General features: G+C 45.5%; 1 protein-coding gene across 1 annotated transcript in view; it reads right to left on the bottom strand.

The window, feature by feature from the left end:
- Positions 1–330: 330 nt before the first annotated feature.
- The window catches only part of EXOC3L4 (exocyst complex component 3 like 4), a 39,342-nt gene continuing 14,834 nt past the window's right edge, over positions 331–24,838 (bottom strand). The window contains exons 5-12 of the mRNA XM_066624171.1: positions 23,517–23,617; positions 20,914–21,009; positions 11,741–11,852; positions 5,272–5,406; positions 2,850–3,002; positions 1,785–1,906; positions 1,258–1,403; positions 331–335 (exon numbers count right to left, since the gene is read on the bottom strand). Of these exons, the coding sequence (XP_066480268.1) occupies positions 331–335; positions 1,258–1,403; positions 1,785–1,906; positions 2,850–3,002; positions 5,272–5,406; positions 11,741–11,852; positions 20,914–21,009; positions 23,517–23,617 (870 nt within the window). The remainder of the gene's footprint in view (positions 336–1,257; positions 1,404–1,784; positions 1,907–2,849; positions 3,003–5,271; positions 5,407–11,740; positions 11,853–20,913; positions 21,010–23,516; positions 23,618–24,838) is intronic.

Below are 24,838 nucleotides of genomic sequence, written 5' to 3'. Positions count from 1 at the left end.
AGTGCCCTTCAGAAGCTTCTACCAAGCAGAGAAAATATAGCAGAGCAGGCTGCTAAAAGAGGCTCTTAAAACTTAGAGGACCCTAGAGCAGTGGTTCTTAAACTTTTTAGCCCACTTTTTAGAATGATAATCTGTTGGGACCCACCGGAAGTGATGACATTAATCTGGAAGTCATGTCATGGCTGGAAGTATTGCAGTCTGGTCTAGAGGACTGAGCCTCCATTTGCCCAAAGATAACATCCGAATGTTGCCAGTTCAAGGCCACTGGCACCGTGAATAGCGAAACCTTGAAGCAGCTGACAAGCCCAGCTGAGTTATTCCACCTGCTCGTTAGCCTGCGTGGGAAGAATCTGGAGGCCAGAAAGTGATAACAGACCATAAAAGATCCATCTGAAATGTTGTGGTTCTTGAAAGATAGAACCTTTCTTCAATTGTAAAAATCCCTGCAGGGATTTAGAACAGCCTGCCCATGTAAACCGCCTTGAATTAAAGTCTGAGGAGAAATCTGACAACCAAGAAAGGAGGTATATAAATGCCTGTATTATTATTATTATTATTATTATTATTATTATTATTATTATTATTATTAATCTCTGTTGCCTGGATGCATCCGCTGGGGGCTGGGGATAAGAATAGGCCCTCAGTTTGGCTGTACTTGTAAGAGGTGACTAAACAGCCACCAGGTAGATGGGACTCGTCAGCCTGGGAAGGCAACTCATCTGCGAGAAGGAAAACTCTGATCCCAAACCTCCACTGCCTTGTGGCTACATCCAGTTACGGAAAAGGCTTCAGGAGTCAACCTCGAGGAAAAATCTGGAGCGGGAGTCCCTGAGGCAGTTCGTGGCTGAACACAGTCATGTTCTGGCAACTCCTGCGATGCCGCTGGAACCAACCGTACTGGCTTCTGCCTTTTCATTGGACCATTTCAGCGACATGGAGAGGGGGGATTTGCTGCATGGGTAACAGTCTATCCTCCATATCTACTTTACCCAGGCTTCGCGCACTGGAGAGGACACTGTTCCAGAACACTATTCAGAGCGCGATACCATAGTCTTCCGAGACTGAAGGATGCCAACAAATGGATGCTCTTGGTCCTTAGGACAACAATCTTATATTCCTGTTAAAAGAATCTCAAGGAGAAAGGCTGGCAGAACAGACAATACCAGGCTAGATGGACAAATGGGCGAATTTGAGGCCAGGTCACATGTTTATAATTTTGTGACACAAGGCTCTGCTTTTTGGCCAATTTTTAAATACATTGGATGGTATTTGGAAGTTCAATTTCAGCAAAGAGTCTTTTGTCAGAATTAGATTCTGATGGTTTGTCCATGTGGTCAGCGGTGAATTCTCTCTTGCTTCGCCGCAGTCCTCGGAGGGCAAGAATAGCTATGATATGTTCCTTTCTGTAAAATGCAAGGAAAGTGAATTCTTCATGAATTGAGAGGAAGACAAAAATGCACAAAATGAGATAAATGGTCTACTCTGAACTTCCCTCAATTCATCCCCAAATTGTCAAAGGCCAAAAATAAGCATGAGTGGAAACCTGGAGCATGGGAAATGTTTTTGTCCTGTCTCTATAATCTGGGCAGTTGTAGGAATGTGACTACACCTATCAAGTCAAAACCATTTTTCCCTGTCTAGTGAGAATCAAAGATTGGCTGCTCTGTGTTTGGAACACCTTATTTTACAATCAACCAAGAAAATATACACATACATATGTAGAAAGAAGGAGATCACAATTATCCAAGTTACAGCCATTTATATCAGACCTTAGCACAACCTACCCAATATCTGGATAGTCCCGACACAAGTCCTTGATATGGTCTTTGATTACATGCTTTTTCTTCTCCCCAAGGATTTTAGCAATGTATGGAATGGCAAGAGAAAGCCATTCAGAACTTGAACCCTAAAAATGTGTTAGAACACATGGTTAGCTTTTTCTAATCTGGATTTAAGTTGCAAGTAGTCAGGTCTCACAAATACAAATGTATCACTGTGCAATTTTAAAAAAGTGCTTGTAACCGTGTGTGAGCAGCACTACTAAGCATGCATAAATCAACTGTCAAGGGCCCACCCTTGGCCTCTGCAGTTCTCTCAAACAACCATTATGTCCTCCTGTGACTCACCGTGAATTTTTTTCCATTTGTGCTCTCACCCAAAACTCATAAAGCTTTGGTGATATCCCTAGATATAATGGCTATGATTGTTCTTAGTGGACATGATGTATCCACGTTAAGAATTTTTAAGTCCAGCTGCTTTCAGTGTGAAAGAGTTAAAGGGTTTATTGTGGCACCAGACTAGATGTGACACTGGAGATTCATGCTTGGATTGCCCAACTTTAAAAATTTTTTTTAAAGAGCAGTTGAGGGATATTCCAAATTGCATGAGGGGCATGTGTGCATGCATCTAGTTCCTGGTAAGGAGGACACAGTAGGCAAGACATTAACCCTTTCCACACACAGTTTCCTTGTAAATCCTCTCCAGCAGCTATTTGCTCCATTACGGAAAACAAATGGGTAAAAGAAAACTTGGCTCCCTTGGTTTAGAATTTTCAGGGACCAGAAGACATAGAACTGGCTAGCTAGTTCAAATCAACTATAGTCCACTGTTTCTTGCTCAAACAATAGAACGTTATTATCTTGCAAAGCATATACCATTTACACTAGAGAAATTTGATTCTGGCACCCACAATATAAGCTTTAAAAAACACTGTTTTGACTGGATGCAATCTTAACGGCCACAAAATCTGGAACTGATTCCTTCCTTGGGTCTTTTGCTTTAAATAGCAGACGGCAGTTTCACATCAATCCAGTTATACACCAGGGAAACAAATAGCAGCATGTACCCACCAGGACTGTCATAGCTTGGTCTATGGTTGCAGCTTCTTTATCCATTATTTTGCTAACCTCTCTCCGTTTTGTTTTCCTCATACGGCTTCCTGGCTTGAGGATTTGTGTGATGTATGCCTTAATCACAAATCTGTGAGCTTCATTTAGAAAATCCTGCGTACAAAAAAGCCACAACAGAACCACTAGTTGGCCAGGATGCAAAGGCAGAGCAAGTGCCACAAGACATGGGGGAAATTGTGTCAGTGTTGTGGTGGGGAATGCTGGAAATCTGTACTGTAAATGTTGTGCACTGGCTGATTGGTGAGCTGACGTTGCACAGGCACATGGTATGTCAGGCTTTATTCATGCCACTGTAAGCTTCTCTAATGGGGATTCATAATGGCATGCTGAAAGTACAATCTGCTGTGTGGCACACCAGCACAAATATTCACCATGTCAAAGACACTGTTTGATGGTGACTGTGTGACCCTAGTTCACCAGAACCTCCATTCTTCACACAAACTTGTGGCCCTAGTTCACCAGTACCTCAGATCTTCACACAAACTTGCGATCCTAGTTCACCAGTACCTCAGAGTTTCACAGAAACTTATGACTCTAGTTTACCAGTACCTCAGATTTTCTCACAAACTCGCTATGAAAGTACCTTCCTGAGCAGCTCAGACTCAGGTTTATGACTATTTCAATATGAAAAAGTTATTTTAAAAGAACTTTTGACAGTGCAGTCACAGCCTTCCAAACATACATGTTTTTTTCTTTTTCTTTTCTTGACAGAAAGTTGATTGGGATTGGGCTGTTGGGCTGCAATCCTATGCAGGCCTTAACCTGCCAGAACTGCACTATAAGTACAGATGGCATGAAAGGCAATGTGTCATTTGGAGCAACTGGGCTGTCACCACTAGGTATGAGTGGTCCTTGGCCGTCCCCCAGTGCCGGTAGGTCAGTGTGGAGGTGGGAGGGAGATGGGAGAGGGGAATGCAGAGGGGATTAGTGCAGAACAGGGGGCAGATCATGGCCTGGAGCCAGCTAAATTGGTGGTCTGAGCTGATCTCCAGTTCCAGCACTGGAGGTTTACCTCTGGGTAAGCCTACATATGTTCCCTTCTCTGGAAGAGACCTCCGGGACTGCCTCCCCCCACAGGAGACAGTGTGTGCTCCAGTGGCATGGCTGCATTGGTGAGGGAGGGAAAGGATAGGATTGGGCTGCCTGTTCTTGTAACTGGTTTAGTTTTTAGCATCAGCAACATCATTGTAAACTATCTGAGAAGTTCCCTTCAGAACCTTGCACAGGACTGAAGTTATCTTCTATCCATCTTCTAGCCATGTTCTGTATAAATAAGGAGGAACAGCAATGAACAAGGAGAAGGTATGTGATTACTCACCATCTCTGTCCAGAACGATCCATGATTATATGTTCATACATAGCCTTTTCAGGAACAAATATATGTTTATGGCTGTGCTGAATGACAAGCTTTGGTGCCGCTTACTTTAAATTTAGAACCGTTAAAATAATGAGACCTCAGCTGGAGCAGACAGAGCAAGAGTTCATCTAGTTCTAGTCCAGCAACAGTGGCCAGTCAAACAGTGGCTTTCACAGAAAACAAAAACCCTAAATGGGACATGATGGCAGCCAATAGCCCTTTCATTGTTTGTCCTCATCAATGGCTATTTAGAAGTACATTCTTCTATCTTGACTATTTAACAGTCTTGGCTACCATCCATTGTCACAGCCAGACCTTATAGAGGAGGATATTGCAACCTGCCACCATAAATCCTGGGCTGTTAGTGTGGCAGTTGCTATGCTGTTCTGCAGGTTTTGGCTGCCAGCACAAAGGCCTTGAAGCTACACATAGGCAACCCCAGCCTCCAGAACATCCACTGCCCTCCATAGTCACTGGTAAGTTGGTAGTGGGGACATATTGGGACAGGGAGTAAGCTGGGGGTGATTCTGCAGGGTAGACTCCCTCCCCCATCCTGTTATACTGCACAGAGCCATGTAATGGTAAAGATAGTGAGGAAAAGAATAATAACAGGCCTACAAAATGGAGGGTCAGAAAAGTTTTCCCCAAACTTTATGGTGGTTTGATATGAATTTGGGGTGCCAATTCCAAAAATGGCATCTGTTTTGCCCTATCACACCTAGTTTTGGAGATATAGTATAGCCTCATAAGTGAATGGTTCAAGCAGCTTCCTCATGAGGAAGCCATGGTGTAGGCTTCCTCATGAGGTAGCTGCTTGAACCATTCACTAAAGAGGCTATGCCGGGTCTCCAAAACTAGATGTGATGGGGCTAAACGGTTGCCATTTTTTGGATCAGCACCCCAAATATACCCAGGAATTGGTGTAATGTTTAAGGAAGCAAAATGTGTGTTGGCCTTTGTAATTAAGGCTAAATCGCATTTGCTTCTTGTTAATCATGTATTTACCTTGTGAAAGGGCTCCTTCAGATGTATTAGGTGTTTAGAAAAATCCTCAATGACTAACAGTATTTTCTTAATGAATGACTCAGGAGATTCACTACTTAAAACCCACGCTCTGCTTCGAATTTTCTTAAACATTGGCTGGAAAAGAAAGCAGACAGAAATACAGCAGTGTTATTCAAAGCACTGATTTTGGTTATCATCTTCTTGACACAGAATGGCCAGGAAGCATCCTAAGGGCGACTTCAGGTGTGCCCAAGGGCTTGTGTGCCACTACTAGAATGTTTTGACTTTTTTCTTTTGAACAGCAAATGCGCACATCAGAAATGGCTTTGAAAATCTCCACCATCTCAAAAGCAGTTTACTATTCAACTTGTGGGGCTCCTGCTGAAGAAACACAAAGCCAGAGCCCAGGTGGGTGTATGGAAGCCCATGTGATAATATGGAACAAGCTTGTGGGTCTTTCAATTCAGGTCTGTATCTACTAAGCTGTTTCAGTTGAACCCAAGAACATGTATGTGAAATAATAGAATATTCATTCATATTGACCCTGATACCATTCTCTTCTCCTGTTATCTCCCACATGTCTTTTTGTAGATTGTGAGACCCTTGGGGCAGGGAACTGACTTCTGTTGTAAAGCACCATTCACATCAGGGTTGTGAACTCTTCAGGTTTGAGCTGAATCAGTATCAATCTGCAGGCAACTACTGAAAGCAATCCTGGAGATTTTAGCAGAGCCTCTAGAACAGGGGTCTTCAAACTTTTCGGCCAGAGGGCCGCATCAAATATCTGGTGTGGTGTGGAGGGCCGGAAAAACAATTTAAATATAAAATTAAAATAAATAAATTAGAGATATAACTTAGATGAGTGAATTAGGGCGCAATCCTAACCAGCAGTTATGCTGGTATAGGTGGCCCTGGAGGGTCGCAAATGTGCTGTAAAGCACGTTTGCACCTCCTTAGGCAGGAGCCGCATCGGCGCATCTGAATGTGCCGATGTGCGGACGGAGGCAGAAACCTCCGCTGTGGCTCCCACGCCGCTGCTTGTGTCGGTGCGAGCACGCAAAAGTAGGTGTAGGGGGGCGTGGGGAGGGAGCGTTACTGGGCGGGGAGAGGGCGGGCCTGGGGATGGGCGCGCGGGGAGCCAGGGCGGGGCTGGGACCCGGAGGTGGCACAGGTCCGAGGAGACCCATAGGGGCACGCAGCCCTTACCCATGGGTAAGGGGAAGAGCTTCCCCTTGCCCGTGGCTGCGCCGCTGCTTGCTGCAATCCCACGCCTCCTGGCTTGCCTGCTCCAGCGTGGGTTAGGATTGCGCCCTAAATGAATCAATGGGCTCATTCATTCAACCTCTCTGACCCTCAGAACACCCTCCAGACACAATCAGAGCACAGTTCTGGTTATGTTCAGTTGAGTGGGCCAGAGGCTTTCAGATGACAAGAGGTTGGCCGCGGGCCAGAAAGAGACTTGCTGCCAGCCGCATCTGGCCCCCAGGCCAGGGTTTGGAGACCCCTGCTCTAGAACAGTCATTTTCAACCACTGTGCCATGGCACACTGGTGTGCCACGAATGGTCCCCAGATGTGCCACAGAAATTTGGGAGAGGATCATTTATTAGTAGAGCCAATGGGGGATGTGAGCCCCCATTGACAGCATGGTGTGCCTTGTCAGTTGTTAAAAAACTGATGGTGTGCCTTGACCATTTTAGTGCCTTGTCAGTGTGCCATGAGATGAAAAAGGTTGAAGATCACTGCTCTAGAAGTTACAGGTACATCATGTTGAAAGAAAAAAAATCTTCAGGACCAGATTCATTCACAGTTGGTGGCCTGGCTTTTGCAGTTCCATCGCGCCTCATCTTATGCAATGATCACATTCCAGAGTCAGCACTTTGTTCCTTGTCGGAGCCAATGGTCTTGGTGTAAGGCAGATTCTCATGTTGAGATCTGCTAGTTAGTGTGGGAGCAACCAACACAACCTACATGAAACTGTTTTATGTGTCATTTTCACATGGGATGCATGCAAATGTGCAACTAAAGCTCATATAATGCACTTTGCACACAAATGCAACCTGCAGCTTTGGTTCCTGCATTGCATCAGGAGCGGCGCTGCTGGTACAAGATGGACTTGTGTCAACTTTGCTGAATGAAGTTGTACATTCTATATCCCAACCTTACTCTGCACAGTGGTCCTGCAGCGACCAAGAATGCTAGCATATCCTTTGCCAGCAAAAACAGTGTGCTGTTGTACATTTAGCGTAAACAACCAAAGTGCAGTGGGCCAATGCGTATGTTATGTTGTCACCACAAACTGTTTTTCAGATTTCATTTTTGCAGATCTCAGTGTACTGATAATATTTACAGCAAGAGAAACCACACGGCAGGAGTAACAACCTGTAATTCTTGCTGTTTTATCTGCAGATTGGAAACTAGCAAGGGAAGAGTCTGGTTTTCTGGTATTGAACCATTTCTTAGAGCTTAATGTTAAGGAGTTCTGCTCCGCAACCTCCTTTTCCTTCCCATATGTGTGCCAGCATGGAAGACACTCCAAGTTCTGGCTGCTAATGAGAGGCGACTAAGAAGTGGATAATGCCCTTCATGCACTAACAACCCAATCCTATCAGGCTAGTTATGACAGAAGAACAGAGTTCCGTTGTCAGAACTGATCATATGGCAACATGCACAGTGTGCCACCGGTGACCTTTTTAAAGCTATCAGCACAGGTGGTGGCCTGCTGCCGTAATCAGAGACCTGCTCCAGAGCAGGTAAGCCGTTGCAGGAGGCAGATTATGGGTGGGGAGGGGGAGGAACAGGGCACTCTGGGAAAGGACCTGATGGGTGGATCCAGTGGCAATGGTGCACACAGTATCTTATCCCTTCTTTTGAAAACCTCCCCACCCCTTTTCCCTCCTCAGACATTTTCCATGAAAATAAGGGGCGTATGTCTGGGGTGACCCATAGGCCACCTGATCAATGCAGGAAACAAAGATGCAGGTTGCATTTTTGTGCAAAGTGCCTTATATGGGCTTTAGTTGCACATTTGCAACTAAATGCGCACATCCCATGTGAAAATGTCACGTGAAACAGTTTGCACACGTGTGTGATTGCCACCCCCGTCACAGCACACACTGTGCACTTTTTTTTAGTATGGCTGTATTGGCGCTGGTGGTGGGGGATAGGACTGGGGCCCTACTGACTGATCCTGCTGTGCATTAACCATACTTCTATACTGTCACTGCAGAAAAGTTTACAGCAGCTGGTACAAAATGATGGGGTCATTGTTGTGCCTGTAGTAAAAATTTCAGGCCAAGGTCTTTACACCAACTGTCCAGGTCTAGCTTACCTGGCAAGCAGTGGTCCCCATCCTCCACTGCTCTGCTGAGACTTAGCCCTGCAGTGGCTGCTGTGGGTGTGCCAGAGGTGAAGTCCCAGTGATGCACAGGAGAGGTAGAGACACCGGAGGAGCATATTGGTACTGGAACTCCCTTCCCCAGCTATATCTGAGGCCAGCCTTGCTAAAGAGGGACAGTCCCGGGCAGGTAGCCGCCAGCACTCCCTCCCAAGGCTTGAGCTCCAGGCACCTGAGCACTTCGCCATGAACCAAAGTTCTGAGGTCCGGTTGGAACCCTGCCCAGCATATGGGACCTGGACACCACCAAAACATTACGGTTGTAATTTTTTGCCCAAAGTGAAAAGCTGTGATTAGATTTACGATGTTTAGAAATGAACTTTAAATCACATTACGACAACAGCTTTCACAGAAAAGAGGATGTACTTTTGGGTATGCCTCAATAAACATTTGCAAAACTGCTTCAAAAACACGCTAATTAACTTGCAGTTCATGCTCCACATCCGTCTATAGAGGAGACCAGGTGTCAATAGTAGATCCAACCCAGGAAGTAGTTGCAGATGGCTGAAGAACTTATGTCACTGAGCAAATTTCAAAGGTTTTTACTTAATAAAATTAAGAAAATAAATTTGATGGTTATAGATCCAGCTGTGAGGAATCCAATAAAAGGAATTAAGATAATTTTGCATCAGTATCTAAAATACATACAGATGATTCAGCATTATCAGCAAATATAGCCTGCATACAGATACCCAGTCACCAGACCTACCCTAGTAGTACACACTGCCCTGCCTGCACTGACCTTCTCAGAATTTCTTGTTTACCCCATTCAGGATTTATCTCTTAGGAACAACTTGACCAGCTTACAGTTGGTGCTATCAACCCTAGTATAGGATAACCTAGCCTATACTAAAGAATAGCAAACTTTGGGTCATGACCCACCAGTGGGTCATGCCAAAATTTTTGGTGGATCATGAAATTGGTAAGCTGACAGCTGACAATGAAAATGTATTGAGCCCTATAGAAACTGAAACAGAGCAGTATGTGTATGTTACCTTCCGAGAAGGCAAAAATGCCTTGGTTCTCTCTGAAGTGCAGGCCCAGGGGAGTGCAAGGTCACTAGTATGGTTCTGATCTGATAAACGCAGGCCTCAACCAACTCCTGAGAAGGGAGTCCCCCTCCCCCAAACTGACAAAGAAAATGTATTGAGCCCTTTGGAAAGCTAAACTGAGCCACAGGTGCATGCTTACTTGCAAATAGGCGAGTGTGCCTTGACTCTTATAGAAGACCAAGCGAAGGGGAATGCAAGGCCACCAGAATGGTCCTTATCTGATGTATGTGGAGCTCAGCAAACACTCCATAAAGTGCCCCCCACCATAATAAAAAGGATACAAACAGAGCAGTTGGTGAAGTGAAACTTATGAAAAAAAAATCTTGAATACCTAGGTGGGTCCCAATAAAGAGTCATTTTAAAAAGTAGGTCCCGATGCTGAAAAGTTTGGGAACCACTGATATAGAAGTATGGTTAACACTCGGCAGGATTCTGAGAAGAAAATTCTCTTCACAGGTCTTTGACCAGGTCTTGGAACACAGTAAGCTGTCCTATATTTAGCACTCTCTATTCTGTCTGACAGAAGCTCTCCTAGGATGCAAAGTGTAAGAACATAAGAAGAGCCCCGCTGGATCAGGCCAAAGGCCCATCTAATCCAGCTTCCTGTATCGCACAGCAAATGCCCGAGGGAGCACACCAGACAGCAGGAGACCTGCATCCTGGTGCCCTCCCTTGCATCTGGCATTCTGATATATCCAATTTATAAATGTGTTTCCTATAAGAGCCAGCCCCACACCAATCTCCATGTTTGAGAGGAGGAGGCAGTGGCAGGACACCCTCATCTTGTGCACATGCACATGCAAGTGTGCACGCACAAACCATCCTTGCTGCTGCCAACATCTCCTCCCCCCCCCCCCGCATCCTGGAAAATGCTGCAGGCCACCACCTACTTCTTCCCCTGCACACTCTTCCTCTTCTGCTAGATTTCAAATAATGGAATCGGAGACAGAGAGGTGGTGGAGCAGTAGCAGCTGCAACATAGCCAGCACGGGAAAGGAAGCAGGCAGCCTGGCCAGGCAGAACCCAGTAGAGACAGCCTGTGAGCAAAGGACACCCTTTGCCAATCCACCACTTGCAGCCAGCCAGCCTGCCATCTGAGCCCCATTTCCCATCACCTGATTTTTTTTTTTTTTCAACTGGAAGTCATGGGGATTGAACGGGGATCTTGTGTATGCAAAGCACGTGCTCTACCCCTGAGCTGCAGCTGCTCCTTTATCAGCAGAATCTGCACAGCATAAATAAGGCCTTTCAGGGCTCAGCAAGGTCAGGGGCCCTTCAACCTTCGCAACTACAGTCCAGTGACAGCATCTTAGGCAGCATGTCTGCAGGAACAGCCAGTGGCATAGCCAATGATCATGTGGCCCTGTGCCAAGTTCAAAATGTTGCCCCGGAAGTGATGTCACAACCAGACGTGACATCACGCCTGGGCTTTTTAAAAAGTGGAAATTGGGAGGAACCCACCTCCTCCCCCCAGCAGCTCACCACCCACTTGCTCTGCTGCCTCCCCCCAGTCAGTGGCATAGCTAAGGCATATGCCTGAGGTCAAAGATTTTGTAGCCCCCCCGCATGACAAAATCAAATTTAATTAACTAAATAAATAAAAAGTTATTGGTTCCATACTGTATCATATCAACATCTCATTGGCACTCAGAACAATCAGTCTCCCAGGTCAGTTTGGAGTTAAGCAAATCCACTTTTTGTTCCACAAAGCAGTTGTGTTTTCCTTTTCTGGTTAACTGGCCATAATGTTTGATAGAATACAGATATTCCAGTGCAGTTTGTTGCACTGCATCCAGCATTAAATTACCTTTCCAATGATATATAACATGATGGTATTGTTCATACATACCAAGATTTTTACAATTTTGGTCACTAGTGTCAAGCTCAGCTTGTTGCCCCCCTAAAGCTTGATGCCTGGTGCAACTGCTACCTCCTGCACCTCCTTAGGTACGCCACTGGGAACAGCTACTGTGATGTCTGAACAACTGGATTTCACCAGAGTCCTGCAAATGCATCTCTTACCTGTGTTTCCAGTTTTAATTGATTGAAAAAACATTTCTTGTATCTCAGTATCAGACCATTCAGGATCTCCAGGTCTTTACAGTTGGCATTAAAATTGGTTTGTAATCCCATCCTGTAGTAAAGAAGCCAACATGCTGATAAAATTGCAATGGTATGGACAAATCTACACAGCCTGTGCCCCAAAGGAACCCTGTATTACATTCCTTTTATCAATCAGTTACAGTGTACTGCTATTTAAGGCAGAGTATCAGTCTAGGAACCCGGAGATGAATAATTTTGCTCTAATTTCAGATTAGATTCATAATATGAAGATGGTCAGAGTCAGGTTTTTCTTTTGGGTCCAATCTGTTAATTTTGGCACTGGCGATTGCATTTTCCTGATCAAATCCTCTACTAATACAGCTCTCTTCAAATATCCAAACTGATTTGGCCGCCTCTGTCTTAATTCGAAGACATGATGGGCAGGAGGTCTGGTCTAGAGGGTAGAGCCTCCATTGCCTGAAGATTAACATCCACAAGGTCGCCAGTTCGAGGCCACCAGCACCGTGCGACCTTGAAGCAGCTGGCAAGCTGCAGCTGAGCTGTTCCATCTGCTCGGAGCGTGGGAGGATGGAGGCCAGAATGTTAAACCAGATCAGAGTGTAACACCTTGAATGTAGTGGTTCTTGAAAGAAAGAACCTTCTTTCAATTTGTAAAAATCCCTGCGTGGATTTAATAAGCCTGCCTATGTAAACCGCCTTGAATAAAGTCTTGAATAAAGACCAAGAAAGGCGGTATATAAATACTGTATATTATTATATTATTATGATGTATGCTTGTTGAGAAAAGAAGGGGATGTTTAAAACTCAAATAGCATATTCCTTTAGCAGTTGGCAGCCTGATGAACTGATTACTGCATATCAGCGTTAATTAGCACAGAGTAAAGGACATACATATATGTCTCTGTAATTTGAAGGAAGAGAAAAAAAGACACATTGGAAATAGGGCTGTTGACCAAAGGAAGAAATTGCATTGGATGAATCATCCAGCTTTTAACCAATTAATTGATTGACTACATGCAAATAAATTTTCATATTTCAAAACTTCACTATAGATGCCTTTTAAGATACTGAAGAAATCTACAATTTACAATCCACTCGCAATATACAAACTATAGAGTGAACATTCCCTACAAAAGGAAAAGGCCATTTTTAATATTTTCCCTTTTCGTTCCTTATTATACAAAGGGTTTAAGTTTACTAGAACACCACAGTCCTATGGTGGTGATGGCATCTAGCGAAGATGCCATTAAAAGGGAACTGGACAAATTTATAGAGGAAAAGTCTATCCCAGGTTACAAGCCATGATGGGTATGCGCAACTTCCTGATTTTAGAAGTGGGCTATGTCAAAATGCCAGATGTAAGGGAGGGCACCAGGATGCAGGTCTCTTGTTGTCTTGTGCGCTCCCTGGGGCATCTGGTGGGCCACTACGACATACAGGAAGCTGGACTACATTGGACTTTGGCCTGATCCAGCCAGGCTTTTCTTATGTTTGTATGCTCGAATGCATGTCTACTCAGAAGTAAAACCCATGGAATATAATGGGGCTTACTCCCAGGTAAGTCTGCATAGGATTGCAGCCCAAGTAGAGAGAAATGGAGCTGCTACCCATCAGTACACTCTTCCACTTCCATGTAACAACTACGAACATACAACTTATGTTTGTCCCGACTTATGGAAGGCTGAGTCAGCCATTTGTGCAGGCATGGTCTATCTCTCGCCTGTTCTTTTGTGCCTGCATGAAAGCACCACTCCAACTTACATTGGTTTCAACTTCAGACAAATATCTGGCACTGGACCTGTAAGTCAGGGACTCCCTGCACACCCTGTTGGCAAGGCTGCATCAGTGCTGGAAAGTTGGATAAGATTGGGCCCTAAATATTCCTTTAACTCTCAGCTTCACTGATTAAAATGTCCCCTCAACAATTACTCAAATGAGCTGATTAATGTGCTGTTACCCTCTTGATCTCCTCCATGGAGAACTCGTGCAAGGAAAGCGCCCTACAGGTAGACCACAGCTGCGATACAAGGACATCTGCAAGAGGGATCTGAAGGCCTTAGGGATGGACCTCAACAGGTGGGAAACCCTAGCCTCTGAGCGGCCCGCTTGGAGGCAGGCTGTGCAGCATGGCCTTTCCCAGTTTGAAGAAAAACTTGGCCAACAGTCTGAGGCGAAGAGGCAAAGAAGGAAGGCCCATAGCCAGGGAGACAGACCAGGGACAGACTGCACTTGCTTCCGGTGTGGAAGGGACTGTCACTCCCGAATTGGCCTTTTCAGCCACACTAGACGCTGTTCCAAAACCACCTTTCAGAGCACGATACCATAGTCTTTCGAGACTGAAGGTTGCCAACATGACCCTCTTGCCCAGGGTAAGACATCTTTGTTTAGGGAAAGTGGGAGAGAAGATTGTTGGAAAGAGACATTTGGCATTCATTTCATTTGGGATTTTGAGGGTTCATGTCCAAAGCCTGAAAGCATTGAGATTTGAAAAGTCCTGCAAACAGAAAATAGACCAGTCTACATAGGGGAAAATGTATTTATTATTATTTATTTTATTAATTTATATCCCACCTTTATGCCCCAAGGGCACACAAGGCGGCTTACAACATTTAAAAATACAACATTAAAAACAATAATTAAAACAATTCACAAATAATTAAAAATCTAAAAACAAACCCTGTGGATTCTCATATAAAAAAGCAAGAAAGCCAGCCAGCCTGTCAACAATTAAAAGCTTTCTGAAATAAAAAGGTCTTCAGTCCACGCCGAAATGTTAAAAAAGAGGGAGCAGTTCTCAATTCCAAGGGGAGGGTATTTCAAAGTTCAGGGGCCACCACCGAGAAGGCCCTCTTCCTGGCCACCACCCCTCTCACATCTCTTGGTGGCGGCACAGTCAAAAGGGCCCCCCCCAGATGATCTAAGAGCCCGGGCAGGATTGTAAGGAAGGAGGCGGTCCCTCAAATACCCCGGACCCGAGCCGTGAAAAACGCAATGAAAACACATTATCCACTTGGGAAGATTTGGGTCTTCACCACGCAGGGCTCTCCAAAATCTCATGGTGTCTGAGGTGGCATGTCAAATGCTTCCGCACCCCTACCTACTGATGTGCCAGCCTCTCTTCCTCCCACTCCCTGGAATGCTTGATGCTTGAGGCTTGATGCTTGAGGCTAGAACTCTACCCATCAAGCTTGAGGCTTGATGCTTGAGGCTAGAACTCTACCCTGTCCTCTACATTTCCACTCCATCTCCCAACCCAGGGAATGAGAAATGGGCAGTAAGGCGAGCAGAAGCCACTATACCAATCTGCTGCTGGGAGGCTGTTGCATCACTCAGTTTCATGGTCTTCTTACCGTGCAAACTTAATGCACAAGTTTGCATTAAGTTTGCATAAATAATAAACTCTCTCTCTCTCTCTCTCTCTCTGTGAATGTGTGTGTGTGTGTTTACATTGTCCCTCTAGGTAGACAATGTTAGAAGAACTCATGACTTTCAAAAACCTTTAAATAATCAGTAGGGAGGGAGCAATTTAGTCATGTGCAGGGTGACTAGACATCCTCTTTTTCCAGGACGTGCCCTCCTTCTTAGCCTTGTGACCTGGAAAAGAACTTAAATGTCTTCCTTTTCCTTGTGAGCAGGCGGTGCACAGCCTTCTTGTAATTAATAAATTATATGCAATATAGTTTTAAATTTAATAATCAGTAATTTAGTGTTCAAAACCACATAAAATCAATATAAGAGTGCTTTCAGCTTTTATTTTGTTGTGTCCTACATTTTTCTTCAATGTCCTACATTTTGGAATGCCTTGTCCTCTTTTGCAGTTATGACATCTGGTCACCCTGGTCATGTGCAAGTTTAGGCAAATTCCTTTTTATAAAAAGGAAGCAAAAGAAGGAACAGGACTACACAAAACTTTCAGAATTTGGGTCTAAGCAGTGACCCTGGGATTTTTTTTTTTAAGTTCAACAGCCCTTTTCAAATTGTTATTCTGGAATAATTTCTCTTTCCCTTTAAGAGCCTGGGAATTTTGATCAACATGAGAGAAGCTGAAGGAAGCATTTCAGTGAGACAAGAACTGCACCAGAGCCTCTGGCATTCAGAAAGTGAGGACCACCACACCATCACCAGTATGGCTGCCTGCCCTGCCTTGTCCACCTGGCTATTTAAAGGAGGAGCTGCGCAGGAGCAGAAAGTGGATCAGGGCACAATGCAGGCATCCCAGAGTGCCACCCTCCCCCATCTTTCACCAAAACTTGATCACTCTGCTTCAGCCTCCTTGCGCCCCCCCCCCCCCAGCCATGGCATGTACATTCCTCATTCCATCTCCACTGCCCCTTCACCTGCCTGGCCTAGTTTGAAGAAGAGATCAGATGGACAAGGAGATGGTGATTGAACAATACTGGTGTGCATCGTTTCCCTTACGACTACAGTGTCTTCTTCCCCACTCAGTCTCTCATGTCCATGCACAGAAAAGGGGGGGGGAGGGTTGAAAAGGTCTGGCATTTCTGCAGGTGTGGCCAGGTGATCAACCTTTCTGGGAAGACGCATCGAGCAGAAGACTATCTAGGATTGCACAGATTTGGAGCATGTTTGCTTTAGATCAGTAGATTTCAGACTTTCAATTTACAGGGTGGCGTTTCCACATTCATTTGCCTGCCAACAATCCCCTACATTTTGGCCATGGAACCCAGAGCATTGTAGAGAATTCTGGGGGATGCTTTAAAGGGCACCCTCCATTCTGTGCTAGTGAGCTTTCCTATTGCACTGTTGGAACTGACACCCCTCTGTTGAGTGTTCTAGAGCAGTCTTCTCAAAGAATCTGATACGGTGGACTAGCAATTCCCCCCCCCCCCCAATATGCCAGGGATTGGAAAGTTTTATTCGAATGTGCCAGGGACCAGTACCATATTTGTGCCATATTTTTACCAGTGTTTCTTACCTGGGAATTTAGACCGGCACCCAATGGCTCATGGACTGCACCAGTCTGCAGACCACCACTTTGAATAGCACTGTTCTAGAGCAGCATTTCTCAAAGTTCTCAAACTGAGAAACTTCCTCTCCCTGAGACCCCTTCAGGGGCTCCATGAGTACATTACAAGTGGCTGTTATCTGCCCCTTGCCAGTTTGCTTGCCCATCCCACCCACCTCTCTTGTTCACAGCTCTCCTTCCTCATTCCCCTCCTGTTCTGGCTCTTCACCAGTAACCGTGAGAGCCAGTATTCGGCATTGAGCTCAGCACCATTCCGTGCATGAGCCAGCACTCTGGGGCTCCCTGAGACTCCTGTTAGGAGCATAAAGGGTTCTGGAGACTGAAAAGTTTGAGAACTGCTGTTCTAGAGAATGATCAGTAGTGGTGGGCAAGCTGTCTTTTGGGGGAACTCATCCACCATTACTGATCTCCTCACTGAAGACTCCTAATAAATTCTCGACAAACCCCAGAGCTACCCAGCTGTCCTGATTTATATCATAAGGAAATTATGACTTATAACCCGGGCAAAGGCAAAACTACTTACTAATGTCTGTGTACACTTCTGGTATCAAACAATTGCCACCTTAAGCAGTTTAGCTCTGGATTTTCATGTACCAGTTTCCTTCTTGCTAATAACTGGAGTTGCTCTGCCATCTAGTGGAGTTATCTGTTAGTGTCTAAGATTCTAAAAGCACAGCCAACAGAGTGTGAGAAACAGCTACTACTTAGGGCAGCTATAAAAATGTGCTTATTTCATAAGAATGTGTGTGGGGTGAGTTATACACATGCTGAGTACCGAACATAGAAAACCCTACCCCAAATATGGTCCTGATCTGGATTTTACCCCCCCCCCCCACAGCTGCTATTTGCTCTAGGGAAAAAGTTGTCATTGGGGCTAATGCAGTGTTTCTCAACCAGTGATACTTGTACCATCAGTGGTACTTGAGGTGGTGTCTGGTGGTACTTGTGGGACCCCCAGACCCCCACCAGCGAGACCATCAATGCCACAAGCAGCAGCAAGAAGCTCAGCGGGCAGAGCTCCTGCATGCACTTTTTGTGTGCTTGAGAAAGCCCCCCCTCCATCTGCCCTGAGCCTCTTACTGGCATTTGTCAAGTTGTGACTGGTTTCCCAACATGGAAGTAACTGGTGATGACATCACTGGTGGAGATGGACCACTGGTGGTGGAGGTGGAGGGGGACCATGCGAAGTTGGGGACACACATTGTGCTGTGCTAATGCAAATTTTTTTCCCCTGGCAAGCAGTCTCTGCTGAAAAGTTGATCCTGATAGGGATCATGCCTTTGTCCCAATCTCAGGAGTGTGTGTGTGTGTGGGGTGGTGGTGGTGGTGGTGTTCAGCACATTTTTAAGCTTGAAAAACCAAGCATATGTTCTGAAAGTAATGTCCAGTCTGATGCTCAGACTGCTGTTGAAAAGCCCAAATGAAAGACTGCAGCATGTATAGACCTGGCATCTCCAACTGGTCAGGATTCAGAGGATGAAGGTAGAACAGCAGGGGAGGCATCCACTGGCAGAAATGTGAATTTCTGTGGATGCCAGGCTATGTTCTCAGAGGAACAAATTCCATAGCTAGGGCACTACAGCTGAGAAGATCTGTCTCTTCCCAGTCACCAGCTACCTCATTTCTGATGGCAAAGGTGCCTAGAGATGCAGTGATGCAGATCTCAGTTGATTTGGGAGCAGGTGTTCCTTCAGGTACCTGGGTCCCAAACTGTTTAGGGCAGTGTTTCTCCACCAGTGATATGGATACCACCAGTGCTACTTGAGGTGATGTCTGGTGATACTTGCAGGACTTGCCCAGCAGCAAGATCAGGAATGTGATGCAACAAACAGTGCTAGAAGGCTTGGCTGGGCACGCAGAGCTCCAAACCACACTTGGAAAAGCCCTCCTGTCTGCCCGGAGCCTCTTACTGGTGTTTGTTGCGTTGCATCTGACCTCCCGACCCAGAAGTAACTGGCAATGATGTCATCACCAGTTACTTCCAATGGTACTGGGCAGGAGGTCTGGTTTAGAGGGTTGAGCCTTCATTTGCCTGAAGATAACATCCGAAGGTCGCCAGTTCGAAGCCACCGGCAATCCCTGTGTGGGTGGAGGCCAGAAAGTGATAACAGACTGCAAAAGTTCCATCTGAAATGTGTGGTTCTTGGAAGATAGAACCTTTCTTCAATTGTAAAAATCCCTATGGGGATTTAAACAGCCTGCCTATGTAAACCGCCTTGAATTAAAGTCTGAGGAGAAATCTGACGACCAAGAAAGGCAGTATATAAATACCTGTATTATTATTATTATTACTTCGAATAGCTGGACCATGTGAAATGGTATGGCGGGGGACAAACCTTGAGACACACTGGTTTAGGGCTTTAAAGACAAGTGCCATACTTTGAATTGTGCCACAAAATGGATTTGGAGTCAATGTAGCCATCTAACCATTGGAAAAGGGTGTTCCCAGTACCAGGTAGAAACCTAGCCATTATATTGGACTGTTGTTTCCAGGAAGACTTCAAAGGTAGTTATATGTGCAGTGCACTGCAGCCAGTGAAACTGGAGCTTGCCACCTTCTTCCCCAAGAAGCTATGCTAGTGCTATCACACTGGAAGCCCTAGAGCAAAGCCTTGTACCAGGCCCCTTCAGGTAAACTGGCATTCCTGAAAGATGCAAGTTAAAGCATTTGCTAGGGACGTCATAATGACGCAGGGAACTCTCTCATTTGCAGCCAGGAATGGTAGCTGCAAAAGTAGAGTAGCAGACTTATGGTCCCATCCTTAGCTGCCCGGCGCACGGAGCTGGCGTGGCGCTGAAAATGGCTGCCACAGCATCCTAAGCATGCTGGGCCAGTGGCTCCTTGAGGGAAAGGAACTTCTGTCCCCTTCCACTGGGTAAGGGAAGTAGCCCTGCAATAGGACTACTCGATTCTGCGGTGGCTCTTTAGCCGGCGCAGAATCAAAGAGTCCCGTGTCGGGCAGCTCTGGATCCGGTGGAGCTGAGCTCCACCTTATGGTACGTTTGTGACAATATGTGCAGTTGGTGAGCCGGCACATGAAGCTCAGGACTGGGACCTAACATCAGTACTGGGGGATTCAGGAAGCAGGCCTGACCAGGTGGACCTGTTGTGAATCCTCAGCTAGTGCTCAGCCTGGTTGATCCCTGATGCTGGGAATGTTTACAGCTGTCTGATAGTCTTTACAATCCTTGGGGTGCAGAGAGAGATTTTTAAGGATTGGTCTCCTAACCACCTCCTTTGAGGCAGCTGCAACTGTCGCCTTGCATAAAGAGGCATGAACAATCTCCTGGATTTAGCTAGTTAATCCCCTTCGATTGGATGATATTGGGGCAAAGGGCAAGGACTGAGAAGGCATGTGGTACACCGCATCTCTCCAAGCACAATGTCTGGGTCTACAGGAGCAACAACTAAGAACATAAGACTATAAGAACAGCCCCACTGGATCAGGCCATAGGCCCATCTAGTCCAGCTTCCTGTATCTCACAGCGGCCCACCAAATGCCCAGGGAGCACACCAGATAACAAGAGACCTGCAAGGCTTCCTGGGAATTGTAGTTAAGAACATAAGAACAGCCCCACTGGATCAGGCCATAGGCCCATCTAGTCCAGCTTCCTGTATCTCACAGCGGCCCACCAAATGCCCAGGGAGCACACCAGATAACAAGAGACCTCATCCTGGTGCCCTCCCTTGCATCTGGCATTCTGACACAGCCCATTTCTAAAATCAGGAGGTAGCACATACACATCATGGCTTGTAACCTGTAATGGAGTTTTCCTCCAGAAACTTGTCCAATCCCCCTTTAAAGGTGTCCAGGCCAGATGTCATCACCACATCCTGTGGCAAGGAGTTGCACAGACCAACCACACGCCGAGTAAAGAAATATTTTCTTTTGTCTGTTCTAACTCTCCCAACACTCAATTTTAGTGGCTGTCCCCTGGTTCTGGTGTTATGCGAGAGTGTAAAGAGCATCACAAACTGAAACACATCACACAAAGCCTGCAATATCCTTGCAATGATATCCCTGCCCATTCAGCAGTAAAACAAAAACAAAAAACTGACACCATCAATTAGCTTCTGAACGAAACCCTGACACATGCTCCACATTACTTCTTTAACAACAAAATTAATAAAAATCAAACTTACTTCAGGTCATGGAAATTGTTGATGTAGGCCACCATTAAGGGCACAAACCGAGGACGATCTTTCACTTTGCTGCATTCGAGAAATGCATTCCCAAAACTGCAATGTAAATGTTGATCAATAATGGATGACCTTTTACTGCCCAGCACCACGACCCCCCCCACTGCAGGAGGCAGAGCAAGGAGGCACTAGCAAGGCTGCATCAGCGTTGGAAAGTGGGATTGGACTGGGTCCTCAATCTCCCCTAAGCGTTGAATGTGCTTCTTATAACACTGGACTAAAATAAAGTTATGGAAGACTATAAACTTTTGAAAATGGCATATGTGCTAGAATAATCTTGGGCAGGAAGTATTCCGTCGAATAACTCAGATTCATTATACCTCCTTGTACATTTAAGAATGTGGATTATCTGAGGCTCACTGAACGCAACAGGGGTTAATTACATCTAAAATTCAAATTGAAAGTAAAATAGGAGACCTGGAACTTCAGTCTGATCAGTTAAGTTAATTATGCATTTGTAACTCCAGTTACATTTCAGAAGTGGTAGAAGTTCACCATCTAGACAAGTAATTTTCCTTCTTCTCTGCCATATCTGATAGTGCAAGTATTTAATAGCAAACGACCCACTCTGCTCAGCTCTCACTGCGGTGAAGTTTCAAAGGTTAATGCAAAAAAATGTTTTAGTTTAATTTAGAGCTGATTCAGACTGAAAGCTCCTATTTTGCTTTTAAGTTTTTTGAAGGCACTGGTTTGTGTGATTAGTTCCATTTCACAAAGCAACAAAATGTACAAGAGGAGGAATAGCAATCACACAACAAATTCACATCTATGTCACTGTGGGGTTAGGGAAATTAGACTGGTCCCCCGCATCGACCATTGCTTCCCTGAGAATGCTAATAGGAGATGGAGGTGAAATGTCAATCATGTCTAACCTACATTTTCTTTACTCCCTGCCCTCTTTCTGCTGTAGCTGATTAGGCAGGGTAGAGCTGGAAGATGCATGTTAGCGGTTGCTTAGAGACCAACCAGTCAAGTATCAGTACGGGTCAGGATCAAGGTAGTCAGGTTCTAGGACCTGATCTGATAATTTCGCATTCAGACCACTTTGCTCAATTGTATATGGAGATTCCCTTGAAGGCTGCTCAGAAATTGCAGTTATATGTAACTGTTAAAATGCTAACTGGGACCAGTCCATGGAAGCATACCTTAGAAGCAGTGCCATCACTAGGCTTGGTATCACCCGGTGTGCCAATGGTGTCGCTCCCATGGCTCTGTCCCTTCAGGTCTTGCTTTGGTCCCATTCTCTCATGAGAACAGGGCTGGCTTTGAGGACCAGCCATTTCCCCAGTGCTCTGGGGACATCTGCTCACTACAGCACCTCCAGACTGGCTGGCTTGCCTCAGACCAGCTGCCCCCTGCAATGCTCGGTGCCAACCCTCCTGATGGTGTCACCTGGTGAGGTTTGCATCCCCCACACCTGGCTAGTGACGCCACTGATTGGCAGTGGTTAAAGAGGACCACTGGCTCCTGGTCTGTTTCCAGGCACAACTGTTCATATTTGAAGCCCTACGCAGTCTGGGGCCTGAGGCCTAAAGAATCTCCTATTCCTACATGAACCTGTTAGTGCAATGGGGTAACATGCACAGAGCTTTCTGGGTCCCCTCATGTTCAAGGTGAGGCAGGTGGTAACTATGAGGTGAGGACTATGGTGTCTCACATAGCACCAGGTGGCATTTTTTCAGCACCAGGCAAAGTTTTTTTTTTTTTAAAATTCTTCCAGGCCTTTTATCTGCTCACAAAGTTGATCTGATGCTGCATTGTATGTTTTTTCCTAATGATCACTGTTTTCGATTTGTCTCTTTTATTGCTGCTTTCTCTCATTAGCCATGCTGAAAACAGTTGTTACTGAAGAACAGTGTAGACATGTATAAAATAAACTAGTAAATGGAACAGGTAGGAGTTGCATTCCAGTACAGCAAGGAAGCACCAGATAAACTTAGAGTTGCTGGTTTAGGCAGCCAGAGACTGGCTTCTGCCTTGAAGCTGACATTCCGGTGGGAGAGAAGGCAACAATGGCTCCCCCTGGCCTGGTCCTGGTGAACCCCTTTCCCCTTGAATCTGTTGAATATAATCCCTGCAGCAGAAGGGCAGAAGGACCCATGGCTGCCTTCTCTCCCATAGTCACTGCCAGTAGCATACCTAGGGGGAGATGGTGCATAAGTATTTCAGCCGCCACAATGCGCCATGTAAATTGGCTCCAATGGTGAGTGGGAGGGGCCACTTACACAGTACATTGTGGGTCTTGCAATACTTAACCACCACCACCCTGTAGCTACACTACTGATCACAGCACAAGTATAAGCATGTCTTCTCAGAAGTACCATTGGTTGGGTGGAATTTTCTGCCAGGCAAATGTGTACAGGATTGCAACTACAGAGGTAGGAGCCAATCTCTGACTGCCTAATCTGGCAACCATAGGCTCATGGATCTTCTTATCACTGGTGATGTATTTCAGATCAATCACACCCAAGACTAGCACTGAAAGGATCAAGGGAACCAATTCTTTAATTTTGTATCTGGTTTTTAACATTCAAGAAAGAAGTTACCGTAGTATGAATTCTTTCACTTCTTGTAAGCTGATTTTGAGAACCTCCATCTCTAAGTTTTTGCAAATGTTGCCAGATACCTTTGTATATTCTCCGATGATCTAGACAAAGGGGACAAGGAATTAAGCAAATGCAAAAACAACAGCTTGTTCAGTGTGTCATGATAATTGCTTGACAGGAACCCAATCCTTGTCCTGGGTAAAGCTATCACATAACAAGCCATCTCATCTTATATGAGATGACAGAGCACCTCTAAACTGCTCAGCTGCAAAGTGATGCCTTGGCAGAAGCTGCAAGGCCGAAAGGATGACCCACATGATAACTGGGATCTCCTGTATCTTGAAAGTATGATCAAGATTTGCATATTTTTTCTTCTACCACTTGCAGCTAATGAGTTCCCAAGTGAGAACAAAGTGCTTACTACTGTTTAATGATGTCACATCCTGCTTATTGATGTCACTTCTGGCTCTCAGCAGGCACCATGAATACTCTTTAGCCCACTGTATGAAACCAGTTTGCCACCCTTGTCATGGCCCATCACTGTCCCCAACATTGTCCCTTCTCCGTTCCTTCTCCTTTTCCAGTTCAGAGAGCTGGAGGAGCAGAGGCTGCAACATCACCAAGAAAAGGGGGCAACATTTGATACACAGATTCCAGATGGCCTTGGGCCAGCCCTGCTCATGAAAGGTCAGTTGCTCCCAGAAGTCAAGGTACACTATAAGAGCAGCCCTGCTGGATCAGGCCATAGGCCCATCTAGTCCAGCTTCCTGTGTCTCACAGTGGCCCACCAAATGTCCCACGGACATTTGCCACGGACATAGTGCCAGTTCCTAAGCAGACAGTGGTTGCTTCTCTCAATGATTATCGACCTGTGGCTCTAACTTTGGTAATTATGAAGTGTTTTGAGAGGCTGGTGTTGAAACATTAAGTCTGTACTTACACCCACCTTGGATCCTTGTCGATTTGCATACAGGAGTAATAGGTTGACTGAGGATGCCATCTCTATTGTTTTACATACAGTCCTGCGTCATTTGGAACAATGGGGTACATATGTACGGCTGTTATTCATGGATTATAGTTCTGCTTTTAACACCATTCTACCTAGCAGGCTGTTTTTTAAATGACTAATTTGGGCATACAGCAAGACATTTGTCTGTGGATAAAGGACTTTTTGACAAATAGGCCCCAGTCAGTTAGGATGGGCTCTTATCATTCTTCCACTCTGATATTGAATACAGGAGCTCCCCAAGGCTGTGTGCTGAGCCCCTTCCTCTGTTACCTCTATACACATGATTGTATCCCATCACATAACACCAATAAAA

Source organism: Tiliqua scincoides, chromosome 1, assembly GCF_035046505.1.
Source record: "Tiliqua scincoides isolate rTilSci1 chromosome 1, rTilSci1.hap2, whole genome shotgun sequence".
Classification (NCBI taxonomy): domain Eukaryota; kingdom Metazoa; phylum Chordata; class Lepidosauria; order Squamata; family Scincidae; genus Tiliqua; species Tiliqua scincoides.
Note: the sequence above shows the minus strand (reverse complement) of the source record. Positions and strands in the feature narration are given on the sequence as shown.